Here is a 27738-nt window from a genome sequence, read left to right as displayed (position 1 = left end):
GGCAGAAGCACAACCAATAAAAGAGGAAGAGTATCAGAGAGGCAAGAGTGAAAGGTGAACACACAGAGTGGAATGGATGAGCAGACACAGTGACAAAGAAATAGGACTAGACAGAAAGGACATAGGCAGTTAAAGAAAAGGTCACTTTTAACCCATAATTTTTTCAAGCTACATACTTTTGTTATCCCCCTGCCATGTTACCACTGAAAAAGGGACAGACTTTCACTTTCATAAAATGGTTAATATGCATATTTCATTTACCTTACAGTTTTTTAAAATTCAGATTTACTGTTTCAATATTCAGACAGCATAATTTTTGCCAGCACTAAGGTTCATATATTAGCTATGTTAACTCAATGGGGAAATCCTTTCACAATGTATACCAATGAGTATTAAATCATCATGTTGTACTCTTTAAATATCTTAAAAATTTATCCGTTAATTAAGCTCCATAAAGCTGAACAAAAGGCTCATATATATTAATTTGCTAGAGATAAATCCCTAATTTTACACATAGCTAATATTTTTTTTCAAAGTAGTTAGAAGAAATTCATCCTAAGGCAAGGACCTACTGGCATTTATAATTACACATAACAGTGATTTATAACACAGGTATTGAAAACACATTGTTAATGGAAAATAACTTACATTCAGAGTCAAATCTAGAAATCTTAGTCCTGTTTCCACTTTTTCCAACCTGTACTTCACTTGGTATGACATGCTCAATCTCTTTTATGCAGATTTTGTCAGCAGTCATCAATCTGAAGAATTCTTTCTTCTGCTGCCACCTAACAGTTTATTTCTCTGCTGCAGCAGAAGGGTATACAGAAAAAGTTTTTGCTTACTATTCAGATTAAACAGAAAAATTCCTTTATTAAACATTTCATACTTTCACATGTGCACAAACTTCCTCATTGTTTCCCCAAAGACCTCCCCACCAAAATCCATGACAACAAAAATCCCAATCACTGAAAATCAAACAATGTATGATCAATGTTCATGCTGGGGGGGGGGGGGGAGGTTACAAAGATTTAGACATTCAACAGTTGCCATCTCAAGAAGCCATTTCTTTTCTGTTACACGTTCCTTCTGTACCTATCTCTTTAGGTAACTTTAAATTTTAACTAGTAGTCTACAACTCCTGCAAATTTCAAGTTCAGAGACTACCAAAAGAATGTGGAAGATGTAGCAACAAAGGAGTTTTTTAAAGTAATTCTAGAAACTAAGGGTGTTAGGTGCTTTACCTGCTTGAGTTTTCAATGTTCTGGACTGCTTATTGCCCAATGGCTCTGAATACATTAAAACACGAACACATACGCCACCTACATTTAAAATAGGGTAGCATTTGTATGCCCATATAAGCATTGGGTATATTTTTTGCAAAAGAGTAATAAATTCATTAAGTCCTTTTAAAAGAACTGACCACAAATGCACATTTCCTCAAATTGTATACACACATATAGGAATTAGGGCAAAAAAGCACGACAGAATGACAAATATAATAGCAGTTGTAGAACTGAAAATTAACACATTAATGTTTTCTGTTGGTTAAAATCCTAAAATTCGTTTCTATTCCCATTCTTTTTGTCACTGGGGGTCTAGGTTTAAAATTTATTCTGTATTAGCTACTAAAGAACAGTATTCAATAATGAACTAGTAATAGTAAAGGCTTGTGTTATTGTTCCAACCGCCCACTACCTTCACCCCACAATAAAAATATGTATAGTTTTGCCAACTTAAAAAATAAAACCAACACTGACATAAGCACCAAAGGCTAGTCAACAGTGGCACTGCAGTGATACTGTTTCTACTTTCTATTCCTTCCCCCATCTCAAACCCCACCCTTTGACCTCTGTATATGGGATGAGCCTGAGCAGGAGAGTTGTTGATGTCAGGACTGCGCCGTTCCCACGGATGATCCTAGAGGCCTGCTGTGCTTCTGGGAACTGGGGCACAGGGATGTCTGTCTGACTGAAACCTAAAACAACAACAATTCACCCCACCCCTCATGTTCCCAAACCCCACAACAGCAGCCAGGTGTATATGCTATATAAGGCCCACCTAATAAGTGATTATGGTAAAATCTAAAAGCAAAATCATTCTTATCAAGTCATGATCTTCATGGGGACAAGGGAATGGAGGTTGCTAAATTATCCTTGTCCCATGCAATCACATAGTCCACATATTCTAAAGCTGGCCATTCTTACTGATAAGAGAACAAAGTTCTCCTGTACAAGCCTTTTTTAGTATACATCATAAATTCCTATAGAAATGCAGTTGGGATTCTTTTGTTAGTAAATTTCTGTTCAACAGATAAGTAATTTTGTCTTAAAATGCTCAGGGAAGTTTCTGTTCCTATCTTATATGAGTAAAATAAAGCACAAAACAGGTTAACAATTTATTTTATGCCTTTAGCTACAGAAATAGCATTACAAGCCAGGATTTCCTACTCACTACATAGTGATTTATTGGACTTAAGAGTCTCTCTGGATAGAGCATCTAAAGCCAAGGATAAAATTACGCAATATATCTTAAATAGGTCCTGACTACTATCACTAAAATTCCACCTCCTAGAAAGAGGATCACCCAAAATGATAACTCATATCAGAGCTAAAACTTTAGGAAAGACAGGAAAAAGGAGGAAACGGTGGTAATTGGTACATAGAGGAGGGGACAGTATATTAACAAACAGGAAGGCTACTAAAATGGACAAGCTGTAGTCCTATTCCTGCCAGTAACTTTACCACTTTCATTAATATGTTTAACAATCTTGTGCTTCAGAAATGCCCTCCAATCTGTTCAAACCTGTAATTTTTAAAAAGTTTGAACCATTATTTTATGATAATCTCAAACTATTCACATCTATCTATTTCTGTTAGCACTAGTATCTGAAATGCTAAAATAATTAGTTCTGAAATCACACTGCTCTTACAATAACCAAAATGCTTTCTGCTGTCTTTGTCTCATCATTCCCTTTCACTTTTATGATGTCACAGAAAGAGAAGCACTAAAGTCAACTGAATGCTATGGTGAGTTTTTACCATATATATAACCTAGAACCTAAGTTTACCTTTTCAAAACTCTAATTTTCCATACCTGTCAACTCCTAATTGATGTCTTTATACTGTGAGCTCACTGTGTACTCGGAACACCAACCCCTGAAAAAGCTTAAGCCAGAGTAGCACAATGGAAGAAACAAACAAACCCAAAACAAAAACAAAGCCAAAAAAATCACACTCTGAAATACTTAATTATAGACATATATGCAAGGAATGGAGTTATCTATATGATTTAAGCACATCCCCAATGAAAGTCCTGAGTTCATCCCAACCAATTCAAACTTGATCCCCATATGATCTTCTTTAATCAAATTATTTGCTAGATATAGTTATGCATTATTTTTAAATGAGAGCTATTACCTTTGAAGTACATAAAACTTTTTTTAAAAAGGAAAATAGTTAGCCTTGTGATGGAAAGAAAGGATAAAGAGTCAAATTACCTGCAAGCAGGCTGGGGCTGTGACTGAATCCAAACCGCTGCATTTACCATTCATTATACAGCTGCATTATTGGGGGAAGGGGAGTTTAGAAGGGCACTGACCCCGAAAGTTCTCAATACTTCTCACTCATCATCAGGAAGGGGGAAGAAGGAAAGTTTTTTCTCTGGGTATTTTTTTGTTTGTTTTTTGTTTTTTTGGCTCCTGAAAAGGCTGGCAAAGAACAGTAACAGTACAAGCAGTTAGAATATTTCTTTAAAAACAATTTTAAAAATGCAAAACATTAAGGAATTTCAAACACCAAAACTTTCGTTAATATAGAAAGAATTTTCACTAGAGTTAGGCAGCCACCCCAAAACATCATGGCAAAGGGGCATTGGTATAAAGGAAATAAAATACCACACAAAAATTCAAAACAAAACTAAAAACTTCAAATTAAACCTGGAAGACTAGAAGATTCCAACAGCAGATTTCTGTCCACTACTGAAACATTCCAAAATCCAAGCTTCAAAGGCGCCTAAATGTATCTTAAATGAAACTTTGTTTCTTTTTAATAAAAAGAAAGAAAGCAATAAACCTGGTTATAAATCCTGTAATATATTACATTTTAAAATATCCTAGTACAACAAAAACAAATTTTAAATGAAATTAAACAAACAAACAAACAAATAAAAACAGTAGCAGCAGAGGTTACCTGTCTGAGCACCTACATTTTCTTAGGAGGGGATCGTGTCTCACCAGCCATATAGCCCATTAACCTTCTCAAAAAGAGTGAGCCAGGAGAAAATAACATAAGATTTGATTTCACAATGTCTCTAGGCTCCCCAGACCCCAAACTGGGGACTCACTGAATGAAGAGAATTTGTTTTTCCATTTTCTTCTTGAGAAAAAGAAGAGATGATTTTGAAAGTCAATTACTTCCTTCCATGCCTTCAATAACTTCTCAAAAGTCTGACAAAGTGCTTGATGAAAGCAAGTCTCTTGATGGATTTTTATAATGTTCCAGGATATTTTCTTATTGATAGCATATACAGAAAGGTTTTAAAGTTCAGTGGAGTAAAAGGCAGCAGAAATGACCGATCAATTTTAGGTACACACAAAAAAACTGTTAAAATTTTTAAATGGAATAGTTCATATTTATATATATATGTGTGTGTATGTAGATATAGTCCAGTTTTCATCATGTGTGACATAAAAACACATCAGAAAGAATTATTTTTAAAATACAATTCAGAATTACAATTTTAACAATGCACAATAATTTTACAGTAATTCAGATTTTGGCATGATGATTATACATATTTAATAAATACATTTTTACCTCATAATAGCAATAAAGATTAAACAAAAGTTATTAAACAATATGAAAATATATTTAACTTTCACTGAAATATCTGGGCTATTTGGGTTCTTCCAGAATGATCTGTTCATATTTACCTTAAGTTCCAAAGAAATTTTTTTAAATATTCATGGTTTTAAAGTCTAAGACCATTCCTTCCCTTTTCATTCTAACATGTGAGTATGTGATCTAGATGCAGGTTGGTAAAGCTATGTTTTACTATAATGTGAATGCACAAAAGGTGAATACAATAAAACTAAAGGTGAAATAATCTGATAATTCTTATAATATAATTGGTTAATTTGGTAAAAATTTTTAAAGGCTGCCTACATTTTTCCTAGTGCCTTATCCCACCCAATACAAACCTTGAGAGGGTATTCTATTTGTGTTTTTAAATTCATTAACTGATATACAGGTGATATGTAATTATTCAAAGTGTATGTAACATAATTTAGTTGGCAACCAGATGGGCTCTACACAAACACATGAATGATGATTTAATTAAGCAGTTCTTTCTCCCTCATTTATTTCTCTATCCCAAATTCTATACATCCTCAAGTATGTTCATTCGATGAAAGAAGTACCAAGTATTTCTTTCTGTTTCTTTCTGTTAATGAGTCAGAGGTACTTATGTAAGTCCCACAATAACCCTGTGCAAGTCAAATTCTTTTAGATGACATTAGAATATCCTAAAATAAATTAGAAACTCCTCTTATGTATCTTTTTTCAGGTGAAATGAAACACTGCAGAGATTAGAAGTACTATTCTATTTGTCAACAATCAACCTTTCACTCAATTTTAATATTATTTAATTCTATGGAAAAAAAAAAACAAATTTTATTACATTCCTTTTTAAAACGGGGAAAAACTGTACAAGTAAGCATGATCACACCTCTGTTAGTGCTGGTTAATACTGATCTTTTATTATTCCCTCGAAGTCTCTCTAGTAGTGTCCAAGAAATTAAGTTTAAGGTCCATCTGAAGGGAAAAAAAGCACTGGAGAGGCAAGAAAGAACTTGGGTAAAAGCTTCAAAGGATTGTAGGGAGATGGATCTTGCTGTTTAAAATGAAAAATTACGTTGAGTTCTGGAGCATCTCCATTTCTTAACACACCTTCAAAACCACCACTGGCATAGTTTTACCCATGTTGTAAAGGCTCATATTATATGCAGTTTTGGGGCTTTTATAAATCCAGAAAGTAAAGGAATATAAATGGTGGAGAGGACTAAAGGTTTCAGAGTAGGGCTGTAAGAGACTCAATACTGCTAAGTCCCCAAACAAAAACACCCATTCTACCCACCCCAAAACCTATGTGTGATAGGAGAAAACACACAGCCAGAAGCAATGAAGAAAAGCATGTAGCCTTGAATAAGTCATACACTGAACAGTCTAGAAACAAGAAAAAAAAAAAAAACAACAAACATATACACAAAAAGGCCTAAGAAGCATCTATTTTCCTTATGTCTTCAGGTGAGTACCTCTACCCCAATGGAGTATAGTTATGAAAACAACTAATCTGTTTTTGTTTTGTTTTGTTTTTTAAGTAAAAAAATGTGTTTCCCATCATGCTCCATTTTCTAGAATCTATCCTTTTTGACTGGTTGGTGTAAACAAAAAGCAAAACACATACACATGCATGCGTGCACACACACACATATATATACTCCCCCCTTAAAATGTGAAAAATGCAAATATATAATGCTGAAATTAGAAATCACTTCAGCTTATGCTTAAGAACTTATTGGCCCGTGATTTGTGCCCCCAAAATATTTTTCCTTGTCCTTATTCTTTAAATACCCAACCACCAAAAGAAAAAAGAAAAAAATAAAATAAAAGGCTTTAAATGCATGTTTCAAGTCAGTGTCTCATTAACATAAAAGGTAGCATTTTCTTCACTTTGGCCATTGTTAAAGATGCAGGCATAGATCAGGGAATGTTAGACTAGCATGTTTTAGAAAATGCAACATTAACAGAGCATATATCTTTCAAAAAAGACTAAAACACTAACAAACACAAGTCAATGCACATATTTTAAACTAGTGTAATTTTATCTACATTGGAGTAAATGTTATTTTGTGTACCAGACATTGCAATACTGTTCATTCCCCTTTTATCATGCAAACATGCCAATTTTGTCAAAAAAAAAAACAAACAAAAAAAAACCCTTTATTAGGTCATATTCACATTGCCCTCCCACTCAAATTAAGGGAAAAACTAAAAACAGAAATAATAAATTTCAATAAGAGCCCCTCAAGACTTCATAAACTGTGAATATAAAGCTGCTAGTCAATACGGTAAAGGCAGAATTTTCAGATTTGTATTAAAAAGTTCTATAATTTAGATAGATGTTTTCCTCACCCATTATAAATCTTTGCCACACAATGTAGTTATGCCACTCTGAAATTTATACCAACTGTACAAAAACAAAAGCAAGGAACCATGAAAAAATTTTGTATGTTATTTATGGCCTGAGAGTGCACACATTTTTAAGTAATTAATTAAAAGGGTAACTATGAGAACCTGACATTTTTCTATATCTCACCTCTTCTGCCTAGCCTATCAGTGTAATTTGTAATGAGTCAGTAATATCTTAACAGTGGAGGTCTTGTCTATCTCCCTCTTCTAATTAATCCTACCCAATTTTCATCTTCCTGAGCATATTCCATGAACAGCATTGCAAGTTGGTTTAAAAAAATAATAAAGAAAAAAAAGAAGAAAAAGAAAGTTTTACAGGGTTTTGTCGGTTAATTATTTACCAGTGGAGTCACTCCACCAGGAGTTCAATTTCATTGGCTAGCAGCTGGTTCATGTTGAATAGGCCCCCTGGGAGCTTGGTGAGCAGTTCTCGCTCGGTGCTTTCAGGGTCGCTGTCGACAGAGCTGGAACTTGCGCTCATGTTGTCGACAGCAGTGCTGGCTGGGGGACCCAGCTCCGGCTCACTAGTCTCACTGGCCGTGGACACCACGGAGAGCAGGGACATACGCCGGGTGAGCCGGCCAGAGGGCAGAAGGGAGGCGGCATAGTCCGCTATGATACCAGCTACATCTAGATTACAAGCCTTATCAAAGGCGATGAAACCTACATTTGCATTGGCCTCGCAGACACAGAAGGAGCCGTCATCTTTCATCAACAGGTCAATGCCACATACATCCATCCCCAGGATATTAGACACCTGGATAGCTAGCTGCTTCCCTTGTTCACTCAATGAGCACATCATCCCCACACCACCTGTCAAGAGAAACAAAATAAGAAGTCACCAAAATGATACATTTCTGAAGTAAAACTAAAGCTGGCCTCTAAGGCTAACCCTTTCTTGTACATCAGCAGTGAAAACAAAGGTGTTACTCAAGTGTAAAATTGGGACTTTGAAGTCCAAGCTTCCTTCATTAGGAAACCCCCTTCCAACCCAGTCTCTCAGAGAATTCATAACTTCAATATGCTATTTATTCTGAAGAAGACATTAAACTTCCACTGAAGCCTACCTTACTTACAATAACATAGACCAAGTAAAAGGAACTCTTGCATAAATACAATTACGACAAAAATGAGAGATACAAAATATGAGTAGAGGATAGGATGGAATCTTGGAACAAGGAGACCCGAACATGGCTCTCTTCTTCTATAGTCTCCACTCCCATCTATCTGCCATTCCTCAGACAAAAGGATTCTGGAGCTTAAGGGAGCTGGCTGAACATAGGTGAAGTCTTAAGGTTTGCTGGTATCTGAGAGAAAGGAATTAGAATCAGACTTTCTCATTACAACACTAGATTCAGGAAGCTCTGAGATAAGGACTGGAAAGCAAAGAATTTTGAGAAGAGCTTGGCTCAAAGAGCTCTGGGTATCCATAGAAGGAAAACTGAGATCAGCATTATATGAATGCGCCTAATGTCTTTGACCCCAAAAAGCACAAAAAGTAACTGCATAGGTGAACTGAGTCCTCCCTACCACTGAAGCTGGAAGAGTAGGTAGGAGGAGTCTAGGAAACAGAAAGTCTTCTTTTAAGTACCTCAGTAAGAGTCTAGCACACTAGACCATGAATTAAATGAGTGCTTCTCAGCATCTGTAAGACTAAGGCCATCTGGAGTGTTGTCCTGTGTACTGAAGGGTCACGGGTTCTATTCCCAGTCAGAGCACATACCCGGGATGCGGGTTCAATCCCTGGTCAGGGCATGTGTAGGAGGCAGCTGATGAACGTTTCACTCTCAAAATGATGTTTTTCTCTCTCTCTTAAAAACAACAACAACAACAACAAAAACACAAAAAACATATCCTCAGGTGAGGATTACAAAAAAAAAAAAAAAAACCCCACAAAAATAAGCCATCTACTACTTGAATAAAAGAAACAAGAGCACTTCAAGGAGATTCAAGTTCAGCACAAAAAAAGACTTTCTAATGCTAAAACAAAAAATATGATTACCCAACTGAAAACTTTAGTAGAGAAACTGAAGGAAAGTATAGCCACTTTTGGGAGTCAAAACTTGGAAAATCAAATGAAAGAAATACTTCGAAGCACGTACAAAAAACTTTAGGTAAAAATCGCAAAAGAAAGATAAGAAACACGGAGGACTGACAAAAAAAAAACTGATCCAGAAGGAGACAAACAAAAAGAAAGGAGAGCCCAGCCAGTGTGGTTCAGTGGATTGAGCATCCTCCCATGGACTGAGGGGTCCTGGTTCGATTCCTGGTCAGGGCACATGCCCGGGTTGGGGACACAATCCCCAGTAGGGAGGCGTGCAGGAGGCAGCCAATCGATTTTTCTCTCTCACATCAATGTTTCTATCTCTCTGTCCCTTCCTCTCTTTAAAAAAAATCAATAAAAACATATTTTTAAAAAAGAAGAGAGGTAATAACTAAAGAAATTTTCCTGAAACTAGAAAAACTGTCTGCTGACAGAAATACCTTACTAAAATCCAGGATGGACTGATTGAGAAAAGACACATATCTAAAAATATCCTGAGTGTGTGTGTGTGTGTGTGTGGGGGGGGGGGATTGAGAGGAGGGTGTCAATGGGGGTAAAAGGAGAAACATCTGTAACAAAAATTAATAAAAAAAAGATGAGATCTCAAAAATAATAATAATTTAAAAATCCTGAAAAAATCTGAGCTAAAATATCAAAAGACAAGATGTACAGCCCTGGCCGGTTTGGCTCAGCGGTTAGAGCGTCAGCCTGCGGTCCAGGGAGACCCGGGTTCAGTTCCCGCTAAGGGTATGTACCTCCGTTGCAGTGTCCCCGGCCCTAGCTCGTCATTCGTCATGTGGGTGGCAGCCACTCGATGTGTCCCTTTCACGTCAATGTTTCTCTCTCTCTCTCTCTCTCTCTCTCTCTCTCTCTCCCTCTCTCTTCCTCCCACTCTATCTGAACAAAAAATGGAAAAATGTCCTCGGGTGAAGATAAAAAAAAGAAAAAAAAAACCCAAGACGTACAAAAAATAAATAATTTATTAAAAAAAGAAAAGACTAGGACATTTAACTGTAACAATGTAACCCATAAGGCAGTAGAATTGCAGCTTTACTCTTACAATGTAAGAATCCAATCTCAGCCAATACATTATGCTCCTTTCAGAAAGAAAGATATATGAGAGAGCATCACTTACACACCTCCATCCAGGGAAAATAATCAAGAAAAAATACTAACATAACAGCAAATGACTAAGAGAGACCTCAAGATATGAGAAGATAAAGATAGGTAATAAAAAATGGTGAGTAATGATTCTTGCAATATAACTCTAAATAGATTTTTTATAAAAGACTGCCTAGGAACAGATCATGTAAGTGCCATATAAGGATTTTTGAAACATAAGAAAATTTCTAATATAGACACTTGGACTAAAACTATTACATGATTTCAGCAAAACAAGGGAATGTAAATCCCATGAGAGCAGAGATTTTTGTCTGTTTTGCTCTCTGTTATAAACAAAATACTGCTACAACAGTTAATACTGAATATGGGAGAATATTCATCAAAAGAAGGCCTTTTTGGAGCTAGAGTAATGAGGGCACTCAATTCTGAAGAACAAGATACAGGGGCTCTTGCTCTATCAGATACCTAGGCATAATGCCAAAGGAATTAAGACTGATATTCATACATGGAAAGAAGAGCAACAGAAGAGAGGGCCCTTGAACAAACTAGTACATATATGTAAATTCAATGCAAAAAAAGATGGCTTCACAATAAAATCAGAAACATAGTTAAAAAAAAAAAAGATGGGATTACAAACCAGTAATAAACAAACTATTAAATAAAGAGTGCTAGAACGTCCAGTTATTATTCATTTGGAAAAAAGAAAAAGGGAGTAGAGAAGGATCAAGGTGACTCTAAGGATATTGGTCTAGAAAGGTAGAATTGCCATGAAATGATAAGGAGAAAACTGTGGGTACAGAACACATTAAGAGGGGGAGTTAGATCAGCAGCTCAGTTTTGGACATGTTAAAATTAAAATAAATGTCTATTAGAAATCAACGTGAAGAAATCAAGTAGGCACTTATTTGTGTGTACCTGGAATTCAAGGAGAAAGCCTAAACTGGAGATACAAATTAGAAAACATTAACATATAGATAGTATTTAAAGCCATGAGCTTCATAAGGTTACTAAGAAAGTGAAATAAACAGAGAAGACAAAACCCAGGCTAAGGCTCTGTGGCATTTCAACAATAAGAGATCTCAGAAAATACACATTTAGATAAATCAAAATCAGCAATCTTGTTTGGACCAACGGGTAAAATAAGAGTTAGGACACATCTACCTTAAATGAACTCTAATCATACACAAAATAAGTATATCAACAAAGATGGCATCTTTCACTCTAATCAGACATTTCATACATGTGTGAATTGAATTACGAATTGAGCATGGATGAAAGTAAATTTGTGATTCAGAGGAATTCAATTTAATTACTGAAGAAAAAAACCTCAAAAGTACATTTATTATATCCATGGTAAGTCTACTAATATTTATATGTGAAAGACATGTTTTTCAACTTATTAAGTAAAAATCTATAGTTATATACAAATACTCACTGAACAAGCTGTAGTATTATTTTATATACTAGAAAGACACCTGCATCATTTTTACCTAGTGAGCAGTTGCTTTGCATCCTCCCATCTGTTGAACAACGCAACATGGTGCCAACCACACGGCCTCCCACAACAATGACACGTACATCTCGTCCATGAGACTCTTTAACATACTTCTGGAACAGGTATGGAGCTTCATGACGAATAAGATGGCTTAGATCAGCCAAGTGGTGCTTATCTCGAGCCAAGAAAACAGCTTTACCTGTGTTTGAAAAAAGAAAAAGAAAAAGAAAAAAGTGTAAGCCATCAATCTGTGGGTAGGTTGATATCTATTGCGCCTCCATCTTCTTGTGTCCCGATCTGTTTGTTCAGAACCAATTACTTTTAAACCAAAGAAATGTAGTTATAGTAAGACAATGCAAAATTGTACATAAAAAAGTTAATCGCCTTTAAGAGTCTCTCAATTTCTAAACTCTCAAAATAATCTACAATTTATTTCAGTATATGTTGCGAGGTAGAGATCTAAAATTTGTATTCCTCCAGGTTAGCCAATAATGTCAGACTCACTTATTAGCAAAACGTTTCCCTCTAAGTTAAAATAAAACATATCATTAATTTGTATATTAAAATATATTTGTATCAGAGGTGTGCAAAAGTAGGTTTACACTTGTTCATCTGGAAAAAGACACGCAGGTTATGATTATTACAATAGCTTTATTAACTCTGTTTCATGTACTCACAACTATAAACCTACTTTTGTTCACCCCATATAGTAAAATAGCAGTATGTCACTACATACGTTTTTATTTCGAATTCTGTAGTCTGTTCCATTGCTCTATTTATACATTTTTATGCCAATAAAGTGGCTGTTTTTAAAACATAGTTATAAATCGTTTGACATTCTTCCAATCAAGAAGAGGGAGAATCTATGCTTCATCCCTTTGAATTCAGGAGGGCATGTGATTGCTACAACCAACAGAATACAGCAGAAGCAATTCCATATGATTTTTGAGGCTAGGTCACAAAAGCTCATGCCAGTTCTTTGGTCACTGTAGGAGCCCTGAGACTTCTTGGGTGCAATACTGGAGTAGTCAAACGATGCAGTCAACAGTTCCAGCTGACCCCTGCTCCAGCTATCCCTTGTGAAGTACTTGGATTTATGAATTATTTTATGCCTAAATAAATCTTCCCTTAATCTGAAGTCATTAAGATACTTTTATACACTGTGTTCTAAAGCTGTATATGTTTGCCTTATACATTTAAGTCTTTGAACTATATAAATTGGGAGGGAGAATGACTGCAGTCAGTGATATAAGGTCCTTGCATTGTTCAAGAGGAAGATAAAGATGGTAACTTGGGACTCAGTCTACATTATTGTGTCTTAAAACTTCTAGGATAATCACTAAATGGACAGAAACAGCTTCTAGCCAAACTGAACAACTCACAGTAGCCTTCAGTTTGAGGTACCATGCACCTAACAATTTACCCCAATTTTCCTTCAGAAACCCTGCTTCAAAAGCTATAAATTTCAATTAACAAGACTACCGTCTAGTCAATAACCATGAGCAAATACAAAGAAAATAACTGCTTGGTCTAATTGAGAAAAAAATCTGGACTGTATAATCACCCTTATTAATCCTCAAAAGTAAATTTCAAAATTATGTACCTAATAGCAACAACTCATACACACCTCTATGACCTCGGGTATTCTTCACTACCATCGGGAACTCCAGTACTTCTGCTTCATCAATCATTTTAGAAAAATTTTCATGACCACCTAATTTGAGAAAAAAAAAAAATTAAAAACAACATCAAGGGGTGGTTTGTAATAAATTTTATCTACACTTATGTCAGCAACACAAGGGAAGTAGAAAGTAACAACCTCATGACTAAATTTTGTTTATTCTTGAAGAAAGTAATAAATAAAAGTTTAAAGTAGTTAATATCAGTTTTAAACACCCACACCTTTTAAAATGGATAAAAGCTATCTTAAACTATAAATATTCTAATATCCAACCTAAAAAAAAAATTAAGTGCACTTCAGCTAAAATGGTGTTTCCTAATTCTATACCATTTTTCATATTTTCATCTCTTATTTTTGCACCACACAAAAAATAGAAGACTCAAGACCTACTTTAATATATTCAATTCCCTGTTTCGATTAAGAAACAGAAGAATGAGTTAGTTGAGAAGACTTATCCAAGGCTGAAGATGCTTTATGCATATGTACACACACACTCTGTCTCAAACACACAAATTAATTTTTCTTATCTCTATTACTAATCAGAGTTCTTTCTACACTGAACTACTCAGTACCAATGTACTAAGACTTGCTCCTGTTTTTATTGCCTAGGAACAAATAATGTAGCAGTAAGATTAGAGCAAAAATATGAATTGTAGTTGTAAAAAAAATAACATGATGATAAAGAAAAATTAAACCAGCAAAAAGTTCACTAACTGCAATATTATAAATTAGCAACTTAGAGAAATTAAGACGATCAGTCCCCAAATTTGAAGCCTTCACCATCAGAGCACAAGTAATACCATACAGATATGAAGAGTTCCCTTCTTTAAAATAATAAGAAAATAATAGGGATGGATTTATTTATTTATGTTGTTGTTGTTGTTAATCCTCCCCCGAAGATATTTTTCCTTTGATTTTTAGATAGAATGGAAGGGAGGGATGGAGGGAGAAACATCAATGTTAAGAGAGACACATCAGCCCTGGCCGGTTTGGCTCAGCGGTTAGAGTGTCGGCCTGCGGTCTGGAGAGACCCGGGTTCGGTTCCCGCTAAGGGCATGTACTTCAGTTGCAGTTTGTCCCCAGCCCTGGTTGGTCGTGCGGGTGGCAGCCACTCGATGTGTCCCTTCACATTGATGTTTCTGTCTCTCTCTCCCTCCCACTCTATCTGTACAAAAAATGGAAGAATATCCTCGGGTGAGGATAAAAAAAAAAGAGAGAGACACATCAATTGGTTGCCTCCTGCACAACCCTGACCAGGGCCAGGAATCTAACCTGCAACCCAGGTACATGCTTAACAGGGAATCGAACCTGAGACCCTTCGGTCTGCTGTTCAATGCTCTAACCACTAACCCAAATCGGCCAGGGTGGAGTTTCTTTTTAAAGCCTCATTAACTAGAAGCTTTTATATCAATTTGCATTGCTGTGATTATTTTCATTGTACTTTATGAAAGTATTGATACACAGCAGATTGGTCTTTTTATTAGAATACAGCTACACTCATCTGTTTAAGCACCTTCTATTGCAGCTTTCACCCAAGAGCATTTCTGAGGGTTATAAGAGCAAACGTATAGCCTGGAAAGCCCAAAATATTTACTATTTAGCTCTTTACAGGAAATGTTTACTGAGTTTGTTTTACCCATATCATGGAACTAAGTCTTAAGACATGATTCATAATTCAAAGCCCAATTTGTTAAAACTAAAAGTCACTTCTATAAGTTCTTTCATGTTCATAAATTTCCTTATATCACATAATCCTATTAGTTTAGTATGGCTTTCAAAAACTATCAGTTCTCTAAAATTTAGGCTGCAAATTCTTATTAGTGAACTAACCATAAGAGAAAGTATCTGGCAAAGGAACACCATGGCCAGCCAACTCTTGAAAGGTCCAGAACTTATTAACACAGTTCAGGATGGCTTGAGGTCGGTTCATCAACCGGCATCCCATCTTCTCTAGGTGACGCAAAACAGTGATATCACTATCACTTTGCACCCAAGGGGTTGGTACTCTCACTACCACCACTTGGGGGTACGCGGTAATTAGTTCTCCATTGATCCGCAAACCTGAAATATACAGGAATAGGCCAAAACCATGTAAATAAAATATACAAAACACAGGAACAGAAATATACAAAAGCTTGAGTCGCAAAACTAAACGTACTATGTTAATATTTTATTGGGACAAAGACATCCCTTTCTTAAATTATATTTCATTGTAACAGAAAAGCAAATATGAGAATAAATTTTATGTTTGCACATGCATACAAAATGTACAAAAGGATGAATGATATAATGGCTCTGAGTGAATGGCAAGGCAAGGAAAAGAAGGTAGAATAGAATACTTGAACATTTTTGCTCCATGTAATTCTCTATATTCTTTATGTTCTTTTTTAAATAAGAACATATGCTTTTATAATGAAAACAAAATTTTTTTTGGGGGGGGGGGGAGGTACATGCCACTAGCGGAACCCGAACCCGGGAATCTCTGGTCCACAGGCCAACGCTCCAACCATGGAGCCAAACTTGGCCAGGGCAATTTTTTTTAAAGAGAAGTTTCTTGAATTTTATTCAATACCATTCTATTTAATAAGGACCCAAATAATAAAACAAAGTATTTATATGAGTTTCTCCTTAAAACCTATCTTCATTAAAAAAAAAAAAAAAAAAAAAAGTACATATATGCTGGTTTAAAACATTCAAATAAAAAAATACAGGGTGGGCAAAAAAGTAGGTTTACAATTGTTCCATATGAAAAATAATACAAGATTAACTTTCAGGTACTCAAAACTATAAACCTACTTTTGCCCACCCCTGTGTTTAACATAGTCATTTCCCAACCAATATCATAGGTATCTAGTGTTAATAATACATATTTTCCCCCCACTGTTAACATAGAATAACATAGGTAATTTTTGAAAAATAAGGTGTTTTGTATTATTTTATGTCATTTTCTCTCATTAGCTAAAATTACACATCTTTCTATGTCAGTGCATACACAGCTTCATTTGCTTCTTTTCTTTTTAGGGGGCTAAATGGAATTATATTTTATAAATATGACATATGATCAATCCCTTAACTCATGGACATTCATTCACATTCAATAAATATTAAGCAATTACTATGCATCAGATGCTTTTCTCTTTTTTTAAATTTTTTTTTCTTTATTGATCTTAGAGAGAGAGGAAGGGAGAGAGAGACAGAAACATCAATGAGAGAGAATATTAACTGGCCACCCCCCCACTGGGGATTTGGCCCACAACCTGGGCATGTGCCCTGATCGGAAATTGAACTGGCAACCTCTTGATGCATGGGTCGATGCTCAACCACTGAGCCACATAAGCCAGGCACAGATGCTTTTCTAAAAGTTGGAATAGATTGCTAAATGAGGCAGACAAGGTCTTATCCTGTGAAGGAGAGACTGTTCCATGACATAGCTGCCTGTTGGACCCTTGTGCTAGATCCAGCCCAGAACAAAGACTGCTTCCCATAAACCCCCTTACAGATTGTCTGGCCTCTCCTTTGGGTCCCACACATGCTGTTTCCTGAACAGGCCCTTGCCCTCCCAGGGTCAAGTATGTAAGGCATTTCCCCTTTTCTGGAGCAGGTCACACCCCAGTACTTATTGATCCTGTCCTGTCCTAAATAACCCTATGGTGCCTGCCATGACACACCTCGTATATAAATTCCCTTAAAAAACTAGAATTGTAATACTCGAATTGTCAGGCTCTTTTTCTCCAGTCACTAGGCCCTGGGAAATTTTACCTAACAGGTAGTTGCGCTCAAAAGCTTTCATTCTAGCGGGAGAGACTCTATGCATTAATTTTTATGGTATTAGCTTTTAAACATGATAGAAATTCTAATACAAGAGAAATTGGTGAGAGGTAACAGTCAGATTAGAGCATAAATCTTGAGATATGTGTTTGTTTAAAAAAAGAGAGAAATGACACTTCAGAAGTAAGGGAGTTCAGAGTGACATCAGAGGAATGCATGAGCTATCCCCTTGGCCTCCCCCCTGAAACTTTAACAAGGTGATCAACTTATAACTCAAAATAGAATTCCCTGAGAGACCAGAGCATTGAAGCATCTATAGGTGAGCAAAGGGGAACAAATAGGGAGGAAAGAAAGAAGGAAAGCTCAGATGGTCACAGACAGAGCACTGCAGCCAGGAGCTCAGGGCTGGGTCTAGAGACAGGAGGAAGCCGGCAGCAGCAGGCGCTGCCTTCAGCCAGGAGGAACAGAGTCTTCGTGGGTACTCCAGCAGGACAAAAGGTGCGAACAGTGACTAAGCCAGCTGAGACTGGGGCAAGGACATAGCGCAGGGGTTCTGTCTGGCAGCTGGTGTTTCAGACAAAGTGCCCCAGAGACCTTACACCTCTTGGACTCCCAAAACTTGACTCCCACCTCCCTTGGTGTCAGGTTGAGGAATACATTATCTGTGCACCAAGAGCTATTGCAATAGAATCAATGATTCCCTCTGTGACTGATTCCCTCTGTGGGTGGGGCACATGATGGAGGGAACCCACAGAGGTCTTAAGTCACCATTACAGTGAGGGCAAAACAACTCCTCCCCCACAAGCAGCAAGCAGCATGACTGTACTAACAGCAGTGGCAGAAGTCAGCTAAAGGAGGTCACAAAGGTAAAAATCTTGTGACTCAGCACTACCTATTGGAAAATACACCACTGCAGAGAAAGCTGCTACAGAAAGGCCATAGATGCCTAGACAGAGGAGACCGTCAAATACCATGAATAACTACGATAGTGAGGTGGCTCAGAAAAAATATTAAAAATTCTCCAGAAAGCAAACTGGAACACATTGAAATATATTACATAAATGACAAAATTCAAGATTGCAGTTCTGAAAATACTCAACAAGATGTGAGAAAACAAAGACAGGCAATTTAATGCACTCAGAAAACAAATTAATGAACAAAATGAGTCCTTTACTAAAGAGACTGAAACATTTAAAAAAAGAACCAATCAGAAATCCTGAAAATGAAGCATTCAAATAAGGAGATTAGGAGTGAACTACTAAGTACAGGAAACAGAGCCCACCAGATGGAGAAAAAGAATTAGTGACATTGAAGATAGGAATTTAGAAGTGACACATGGGGAAAGAGAGAGGAACCTGAGCATTAAAAAAATAAAGAACACGTCCTGGTCGGTTTGGCTCAGCGGTTAGAGCATTGGCCCGCAGTCCAGAGAGACCTGGGTTCGGTTCCCGCTAAGAAACGTACCTCAGTTGCAGTTGGTCCCTGGCCCCCGTTGGGATTGTGTGGGTGGCAACCACTCAATGTCTCTCTCTCACGTCGATGTTTCTCTCTCTTTTCCTTCCTCTCTCCCTCTCTCTGTCTGAAGATAAATGCAAAAAATAAATAAATAAAAACTCAAACAAGTGTTGGTGAGAGTGTGGAGAAAGGGGGACTCTAGTACACTGCTGGTGGGAATGCAGATTGGTGCAGCCACTATGGAAAACACTATGGTGTTACCTCAAAAAATTAAAAACTGGCCCTGGCCGGTTTGGCTCAGCGGTTAGAGCATCGGCCTGCGGTCTGGAGAGACCCGGGTTCGGTTCCCGCTAAGGGCATGTACCTCGGTTGCAGTCTGTCCCCGGCCCTGGTTGGTCGTGTGGATGGCAGCCACTCGATGTGTCCCTTTCACGTCGATGTTTCTCTCTCTCCCTCTCTTCCTCTCTCTCCCTCCCACTCTATCTGAACAGAAAATAGAAAAATGTCCTCGGGTGAGGATAAAAAAAAAAAATTAAAAACTGAATTGCCATTTGATCCAGTGATCCCACTTCTAGGAATATACCCTAAGAAGCCTGAAAGAATATATGTACCCCCATGTTCATAGCAGCACTATTTACAATAGCTAAGATCTGGAAACAGCCCAAGTGTCCATCAGTAGACGAATGGATAAAAACGTTGTGGTACATATACACAATGGAGTACTATGCAGCTGTAAGAAAGAAAGATCTCTTATCCTTTGAGATGACATGGAGGGACCTGGAAAGTATTATCCTAAGCGAAACAAGCCAAGCAGAGAAAGATAAATATGTCATGATCTCACTTATTTGTGGAATATAATGAACATAACAGTCTGAGGAATAGAGTAGACCCAGAGACGTGGAAGTAGGGTACAGACTGACAATCCTCAGAAGAGGGGGTGGGGGGAGAGAAGAGATAAACCAGAGAACTTATATGCATGTACGCATAACCGATGGAGATGGACAACAAAACCGGGTACGGGGTGGGGGGGATGGGGAGGAGAGTGTCAATGGGGAAAAAAAGGAGAAACATCTGTAACAAAAATAAATTAATGAAAAATTTTTAAAAATTAAAAAGAAAACAAAGAGGCCATCTCCAAGATACAATGTAAACAAAGAAAAAATTCTAAAAGCAACCAGGGAAAAGAAGGAAGTGACCTACAAAGGAAAATCCACCAGATTATCATCAGACTTCTCAGCAGAAACTCAACAGGCCAGAAGAGAGCAGAACCAAATATTCAAATGACTGAAAGAGAGAAATTACCATCCAAGGATAATATATCCAGCAAAGTTATCCTTTAAAAATAAAATTTTATTTATTTATTTTTCAGATAGACTGAGAGACACATTGATGTGAGAAAGACACATTGATTGGTTGCCTCCCATAGAACCCCAACCAGGGCTGGGGACCGAATCACAGTTGAGATATGTGCCCTTGACCAAAGATGAACTTGCGACTCCCCGGTCTGTGGGCCAACTCTCTAACCACTGAGCCAAACCGGCCAGGGCCAGCAAAGTAATCCATTAAATATAAAGGAGAAATAAAGACTTTCCCAGACACACAGAAGCTAAGGGAATTTATCACCAGAAGCCTCAATCGCAAGAAATACTCGAGGAAGTTATTCTACCTGAAATAAAGAGTCTGAGGTCACAGCACTATGAGTAAGTTCACGAAAATAATTACAGCATAAACAGGGATTTGTGACAACAAAAACATAAAAGGGATAGGGATAAAGCTCTGAACTGGCAAAAGCAGATGGAAATTAGATGCACTCAAAGAAAAAACAAAACAAAACAAAAAACTACTGTATATATGCAACTTAAAAAAAAATAAACTTAATGGTAACCACACACACACACACACACACACACACACACACCAAAAAAACAAATGAAGACACGTTGCTTAAAAAAAGAAGTAACAGAGAAAAGAAGTATGGAATATCACCAAACAAAAACAACAGACAGAAACACAAAGGAAAAGAACCAATGGAGGCACAGAGCTACCAGAAAATAAAGGATAAAATGGCTCCCAGAAATCCTGACATCAATAGCTACGCTAAATGTAAATGGACTGATTTCACCACTAAAGAGGCACAGAGTAGCAGACTGGATCAAAAAACAAAACCCAACCATGTGCTGCCTTCAAGAGACACATCTAAGTTGCAAAGACAAAGGTAGATTCAAAGTGAAAAATGATTCTCCAAGTGACATCCACAGAAAAACAGGAGTAGCCATATTCATATCTGACAAAATAGATTTCAAGATAACAAAGGTAACATGAGATGAAAATGGACATTATATAATGATAAAGGGGGCACTACATCAAGAAACTGTAACACTTCTAAAAGTATATGCAACCAATCAGGAAGCACTGACATATATAAAGCAACTACTCACAGAACTAGAGAGAAATAGATCAAAACACAATCACAGCTGGGGACCTTAATCCTCCATTGACAGCTCTAGGTAGAACATCCAAACAGAAAACCAATAAAGAAACATCAGCCTTAAATGACACATTTGACCAAATGGACATAATTGACATTTACAGAGCCTTTCATCCAAGAACATCAGATTATACATTCTTCTCCAGTGTACATGGAACATTCTCAAGGATAGACCTATGTTGGGTCACAAAACTAGCCTTAACAAACTCAAGAAGACTGAAATTGTAACAAGCATATTCTGACCACGGTACCTTGAAATTAGAAATCAACTACAAAAAGAAAGTGGAGAAACCCACAAATACGTGGAGATTAAACAACATACTACTGAAAAATAACTAGGTCAAAGAAGAAATAAAAGGTGAGATCAAAAGATATATAGAGACAAATGAGAATGACAATACATATCAGAACTTCTGGGATACAGTGAAAGCAGTAGTAGGAGGGAAGTTTATAACATTACAGACCTATTTCAAGAAACAAAAGAAATCCCAAGTAAACAACCTAACATTACATCTTAAAGTACTGGAAAAAGAACAAAAGCAACCCAAAGTCAGCAGAAGACAGGAAATAATGAAAATTAGAGCAAAACGAAATGAAATAGAGAACAAAACGACTATACAAAAAAAAGTAATACAACAAAGAGCTGGTTCTCTGAAAAGATTAATATAAAATTGATAAACCTCTGGTTAGACTTATTAAGAAAAAAAAGATCCATATAAACAAAATAAGAAATGAAAGAGAAGTCATCAGATATACAAAGAATCACACTAGAATACTATGAATGACCATATGCCACCAAATTCAATAACTTAGAAGAAATGGTAAGTTCCTAGAAATATAAAACCTTCCTAGACTAAATCATAAAGAACTGGAAAATTTAAATAGACCCATCACCAGCAAGAAAAATTAAACAACCCTTAAAGCTCCCTCACCCCCAACCCCGCGACCACCAAAAAATATCCAGGACTAGATGGCTTCACCAGTGAATTCTACCAAACATTCAAAGAAGATTTAAAACCCACCCTTCTCTCAAACTTTTCCAAAACACTGAATAAGAGGCAATACATCCTAACTCATTTTATGAGGCCAACATAACCCTGATACCAAAACCTGGCAAAGATAACACAAAAAAAGAAAACTACAGACCAATCTCTCTGATGAATGCATATGCAAAAATCCTAAACAAAATACTAGCAAATGAAATACAATAATACATCCAAAAAATAATAAGTCACGATCAAGTAGGGTTTATTCCAGGGCAAAAGGATGGTTCAATATATGCAAATCAATTAATGTAATACACCACATTAACAAAAGGAAGGATAAAAATCATATGATCTTATCAATAGGTACAGAAAAAGCATTTGAAAAGATACAACATCCATTTATGATTAAAACAATCAATAAAATAGAAATAGAAGAAAACTATCTCAACATAAAGGCCATATATGACAACTCCTAAGCCAATATCATACTCAATGGCAAAAAACTAAACGCTTTTCCTCTAAAATCAGGAATAAGATAAGAATGCCCACTCTTACCAGTCTTATTCAACATAGTTCTGGAAGTCCTAACCAGAGCAATAAAGAAAGAGAAAGAAAAGGCATCACCCTGACAGATTTGGCTCTGTGGTCAGAGCATCGGCCTACAAATCAAAAGGTCTCGGGTTCAATTCCAATGAAAGGCACATACCTGGGTTTCAGGTTCAGTTGGGGTTATGTGGGAGGCAACCAATTAATGTGTCTCTTTCACATCGATGTTTCTCTCTCCCCCTCCCTTTCACTCTTAAAAAAAAATCAATGGAAAAATATCCTCAGGTGAGGATTAACAAAAATAAAAAAACAAATAATAATAAAAAAAGAAATAAAAGGCATCTAAATCAGGAAGGGAGAGGTAAAAGTGTCACTTTTTGCAGACGACATTACTCTGTATATAGAAAATGCTAAAGACTCCACCTAAAAACTATTAGAAACAAATACAGTAAAGTTGCAGGATACAAAATCAATGTACAAAAATCCACTGACTGCCCTGGCCAGTTTGGCTCAGCGGTTAGAGCGTCGGCCTGCGGTCCGGAGAGACCCGGGTTCGGTTCCCGCTAAGGGCACGTACTTCGGTTGCAGTTTGTCCCCGGCCCTGGTTGGTCGTGCGGGTGGCAGCCACTCGATGTGTCCCTTCACGTCGATGTTTCTCTCTCTCTCTCCTTCCTCTCTCTCCCTCCCACTTTATCTGTACAAAAAATGGAAAATATCCTCGGGTGAGGATTAAAAAAAAAAAAAAATCCACTGACTTCCTGTACACTAATAACAAAATTTCAGAACAAGAAATAAAAAAAAAAAATTCCTTTTGCAATGGCAACCAAAAAAATAAAATACCTAGGAATAAACTTAACCAAGGACATGAAAGACCTATATACTGAAAATTACAAAGCATTATTAAGAGACTGGAAAAGACACAAATGGAAAAATATCCCATGTTCATGGATTGAAAGAATCAACACTTAAAATGACCATATTACCCAAAGCAATATACAGATTTAATGCAATCCTCCTAAAAATCCCAATGTCATTTTTTAAAGAAATAGAAAAAAAAAGTATCAGATTTGGCCCTGGCCAGTTTGGCTCAGCGGTTGGAGCGTCGGCCTGCGGTACAGAGAGACCCGGGTTCGGTTCCCGCTAAGGGCATGTACCTCGGTTGCAGTTTGTCCCCGGCCCTGGTTGGTCGTGCGGGTGGCAGCCACTCGATGTGTCCCTTTCACATCAATGTTTCTCTCTCTCTCTCTTCCTCTCTCTCCCTCCCGCTCTATCTGAACAAAAAATGGAAAAGTGTCCTCGAGTGAGGATAAAAAAAAAAAAAAAAAAGTATCAGATTTGTATAGAACCACAAAAGACCCCAAATAGCCAAAGCAATCCTGAAAAAAAAAAGAACAAAGCCAGAGGTATACCTTACCTGACCTCAAATTATACTACAGAAATACGATGATCAAAACATCATAGTATTGACAGAAAAACAGATACATAGATCAATGGAACAGAACTGAGAGCCCAGATATAAAACTACATGAACACAGGCAGGTAATTATCAACAAAGGAGCCAAAAACACACAACGGAATAAAGCAAGCCTCTTCAATAAATGGTGCTATAAAAACTGCCACATGCAAATGAATGAGGCTAGATTAATTTGTCCCCAAGTAAACAAATTAATTCAAAATAGATCAAGAACCTAAATATGAGATCTGAAACAATAAATTGCATAGAAGAAAACACAGGTACTAAACTCATGGACCCTAGTCATAGAGAACATTTTATGAACTTGACCCCAAAGGCAAGGGAAGTAAAGGCAAAAGTGAATGAATGGGATTGTTATCAAACTTTTAAAAAGCTTCTGCACAGCAAAAGTAACTGATAACCAAACAGAGGCAGCTGACGAAATGGGAGTGAAACAATAGCTCTGACAAAGGTTTAATATCCAAAATATATAAAGAACTCACAAAACTCAACACCAAACAATCAATTAAAAAATCGGAAGAGGACTCAGACACCTCTCCCAAGAAGACATACAAATGGCCAACAGATATATGAAAAAATGCTCAACCTCACCAGCAATTAGGGAAATGCAAATAAAAACTACAATGAGATACTACCTCACAACTGTTAGAATGGTCATGGTTAGCAAGAAAAATAATAACAAGTGTTGGAGAGGTTGTGGAGAAAAGGAAACCTTCATGCACTACTGGTATAGCCACTATAAAAAACAGTATAGAGGTCCCTCAAAAAATTAAAAATAAAGTTACAATATGACCCAACAATCTCTGTTCTTGGTATATACCCCAAAAACTTGAAAACATGTATTCATAAACATATATGCACCCCTCTGTTCATTGCAGGATTATTCATGGGGGCCAAGACATGGAGACAACCAAAGTGTCCTGCAATAGGTAACTCGATAAAGAAGATGTGGTACATATACACAATGGAATACTACCACTCAGCCATAAGAAAAGACAAAATACTGCCATTTGCAACAACATAGATGAACCCTGAGAATATTATGCTAAGTAAAATAAGCTGGTCAGAAAAAGCTAAGAACCATATGATTGCACTTATACATGGGATATAAAACTGAAACTTGTGGACACTAACAGCAGTGTGATAGTTCCAGAATGAAAAGAGGGAGTTGGGAGTGAAGGGGGCCTACTACATGGTGACAAAAGAAAATTTAACTTTGGGTGGTGGGCACACAGTATAATAAACAAACCTTGTACACAGAAATCTACACCTAAAACTATATGATCCTATTAATCAATGTCACCCCAATAAATTTAACAAAAATTTTGAAAAAAGAGAAGAAAAAGAAGTAGCCCTGGCTGGTGTGGCTCAGTTGGTTGAGCATCATCCCATGCACCAAAAGGTTGCTGGTTCGATTCTTGGTCAGGGCACATGCCTGGGCTTGTGGGCTCAATCCCTGGTAGGGGGAGTGCAGGAGGCAGCAGATAGATGTTATGCTCTCACATCCATGTTTCTCTCCTTCTCTCTCTCCCTTCCTCTCTCTAAAAAAATCAATAAAAAATTATTTATTTATTTATTTATTTATTCTCACCCAAGGACATTTTTCCATTTTTTGTTCAGATAGAGTGGGAGGGAGGGAGGGGGGGGGGAGAGAGAGAGAAACATCAACGTGAAAGGGACACATCGAGTGGTTGCCACCCACACAACCAACTAGGGCCGGGGACAAACTGCAACCGAGGTACATGCCCTTAGCGGGAACCAAACCCGGGTCTCTCTGGACCACAGGCCAACACTCTAACCGCTGAGCCAAACCAGCCAGGGTAATAAAAATATTTTTTTTTTAAAAGAAGTAGGGAGTAGCAGAAGTCACAGGGCAAATAGATCAATAAGAACAATTTGTCTGCCTCAATTGTAACTTGTATTCATGTAATGTGTAAAAGATAAGGTTGGTCAGGTTACGGTGAAGGTGTAAAATATGCGAAGCCACAAACTTTTATTGAGATATGATTGGCCTTGGCCGTTATGGCTCAGCAGTTAGAGAGTTGGCCCACAGACAAAGGGTGGTGGTTCAATTCCCAGTCAAGGGCATGTACCTGGGTTGCAGGTTCAATCCCCAGCCCCAGTTGGGGTCATGCGGGACACAACCAATTGATATCTGTCTGTCTGTCTCCCCACCCCCCAACCCCTTCTTCTACTCTAAATAAATAAATAAATAAATAAATAAATAAATAAATAAATAAATGGAAAAGTATCCTTAGGTGAGGATTAGCAACAAAAAAGAGAGGTATGACTGACATACAAGGTATTGTTTTTAGGTGTACAACATAATGTTTCAATATTTGTGAAGTTACAGTAAGTTTAGCTGACATCTATCATCATCTCACAGTTAACAATTTTTTCTTTTGATGAGAACTTTTAAGATTTACTGTCTTAGCAACTTTTAAATATTCAATATAGTATTGTTAACTACAGTCACCATGCTATACATTACATCCACAGGAACAATTTATCTTATAACCATAAGTTTGTACCTTTTGACTACCTTTTGCCCATTACCCCTATCCCATCCCATGCCTCTGGCCACCACCAAAATATTCTCTGTATCAAGGACTTTGGTCCCGCATATTAGTGAGAAAATAAAGTATTTGCCTTTCTTTGTCTGACTTACTTTACTTAGCATAATATCTTCAAGGTCCATCTATGGTGTCACAAATGGCAGGGTTTCCTTCTTTTCTATGGCTAGATAATATTCCATTTTATAACACACACACATTTTTCTATCCAAAAGTGGAGTTTCTGGATCCACAAATTCTGATCTACAGAGTTTATATATCTGTTCTGATTAAGAAAACTAAGGGTGTGTAATGAATATTGCCTGTTGATATTTTACACAACACTCCCATCCCATTTTTTTTATTTTTTATCCTCACCCATTTTTCCATTTTTTGTTCAGATAGAGTAGGAGGGAGAGAGAGGAAGAGAGAGAGAGAGAGAAACATCGATGTGAAGGGACACATCGAGTAGCTGCCACCCGCACGACCAACCAGGGCCGGGGACAAACTGCAACCGAGGTACGCGCCCTTAGCGGGAACCGAACCCAGGTCTCTCTGTACCGCAGGCCGACGCTCCAACCGCTGAGCCAAACTGGCCAGGGCTCCCATCCCATTTTTTAAGCCCTCTCTCAATGACATGGGCTAGAAAAATTTTCCATGCTCCCTTTCCAAGAAGATTCCATTTTGAGAATCCACCAATGAGACAATTACATCAAACTTTAAAAGTGAGAGAAGTAGAAGTAATTCTTCTCCAAAGGCAGCTATGGGTAGGTTGTGGCTATGAGCAGATGTGAGGGGGAAGTTGTTTTATTTATTTATTTATTTTTCAGAGTATATTTATTAAAGCTGGAGATACTGAAACAAAGAAGGGCCTAGG

The 27738-nt window shown here is 37.2% G+C and overlaps 1 protein-coding gene across 3 annotated transcripts in view; it reads right to left on the bottom strand.

Moving 5' to 3' along the window:
* Positions 1 to 6992: 6992 nt before the first annotated feature.
* Positions 6993 to 27738, bottom strand: part of RIMKLB (ribosomal modification protein rimK like family member B) — a 45736-nt gene continuing 24990 nt past the window's right edge. For all 3 annotated transcript variants that reach the window (XM_036253173.1, XM_036253174.1, XM_036253175.1), the window contains exons 3-6: positions 15423 to 15653; positions 13539 to 13625; positions 11907 to 12110; positions 6993 to 8063 (exon numbers count right to left, since the gene is read on the bottom strand). In XM_036253173.1, coding sequence (XP_036109066.1) covers positions 7600 to 8063; positions 11907 to 12110; positions 13539 to 13625; positions 15423 to 15653 — 986 coding nt within the window. In that variant the 3' untranslated portion in view covers positions 6993 to 7599. The remainder of the gene's footprint in view (positions 8064 to 11906; positions 12111 to 13538; positions 13626 to 15422; positions 15654 to 27738) is intronic.

The sequence above is a fragment of the Molossus molossus genome, unplaced genomic scaffold (genome assembly GCF_014108415.1).
Source record: "Molossus molossus isolate mMolMol1 unplaced genomic scaffold, mMolMol1.p scaffold_m16_p_10, whole genome shotgun sequence".
NCBI classification, from domain to species: domain Eukaryota; kingdom Metazoa; phylum Chordata; class Mammalia; order Chiroptera; family Molossidae; genus Molossus; species Molossus molossus.
This window is presented reverse-complemented; position numbering and strand designations above follow the sequence as displayed.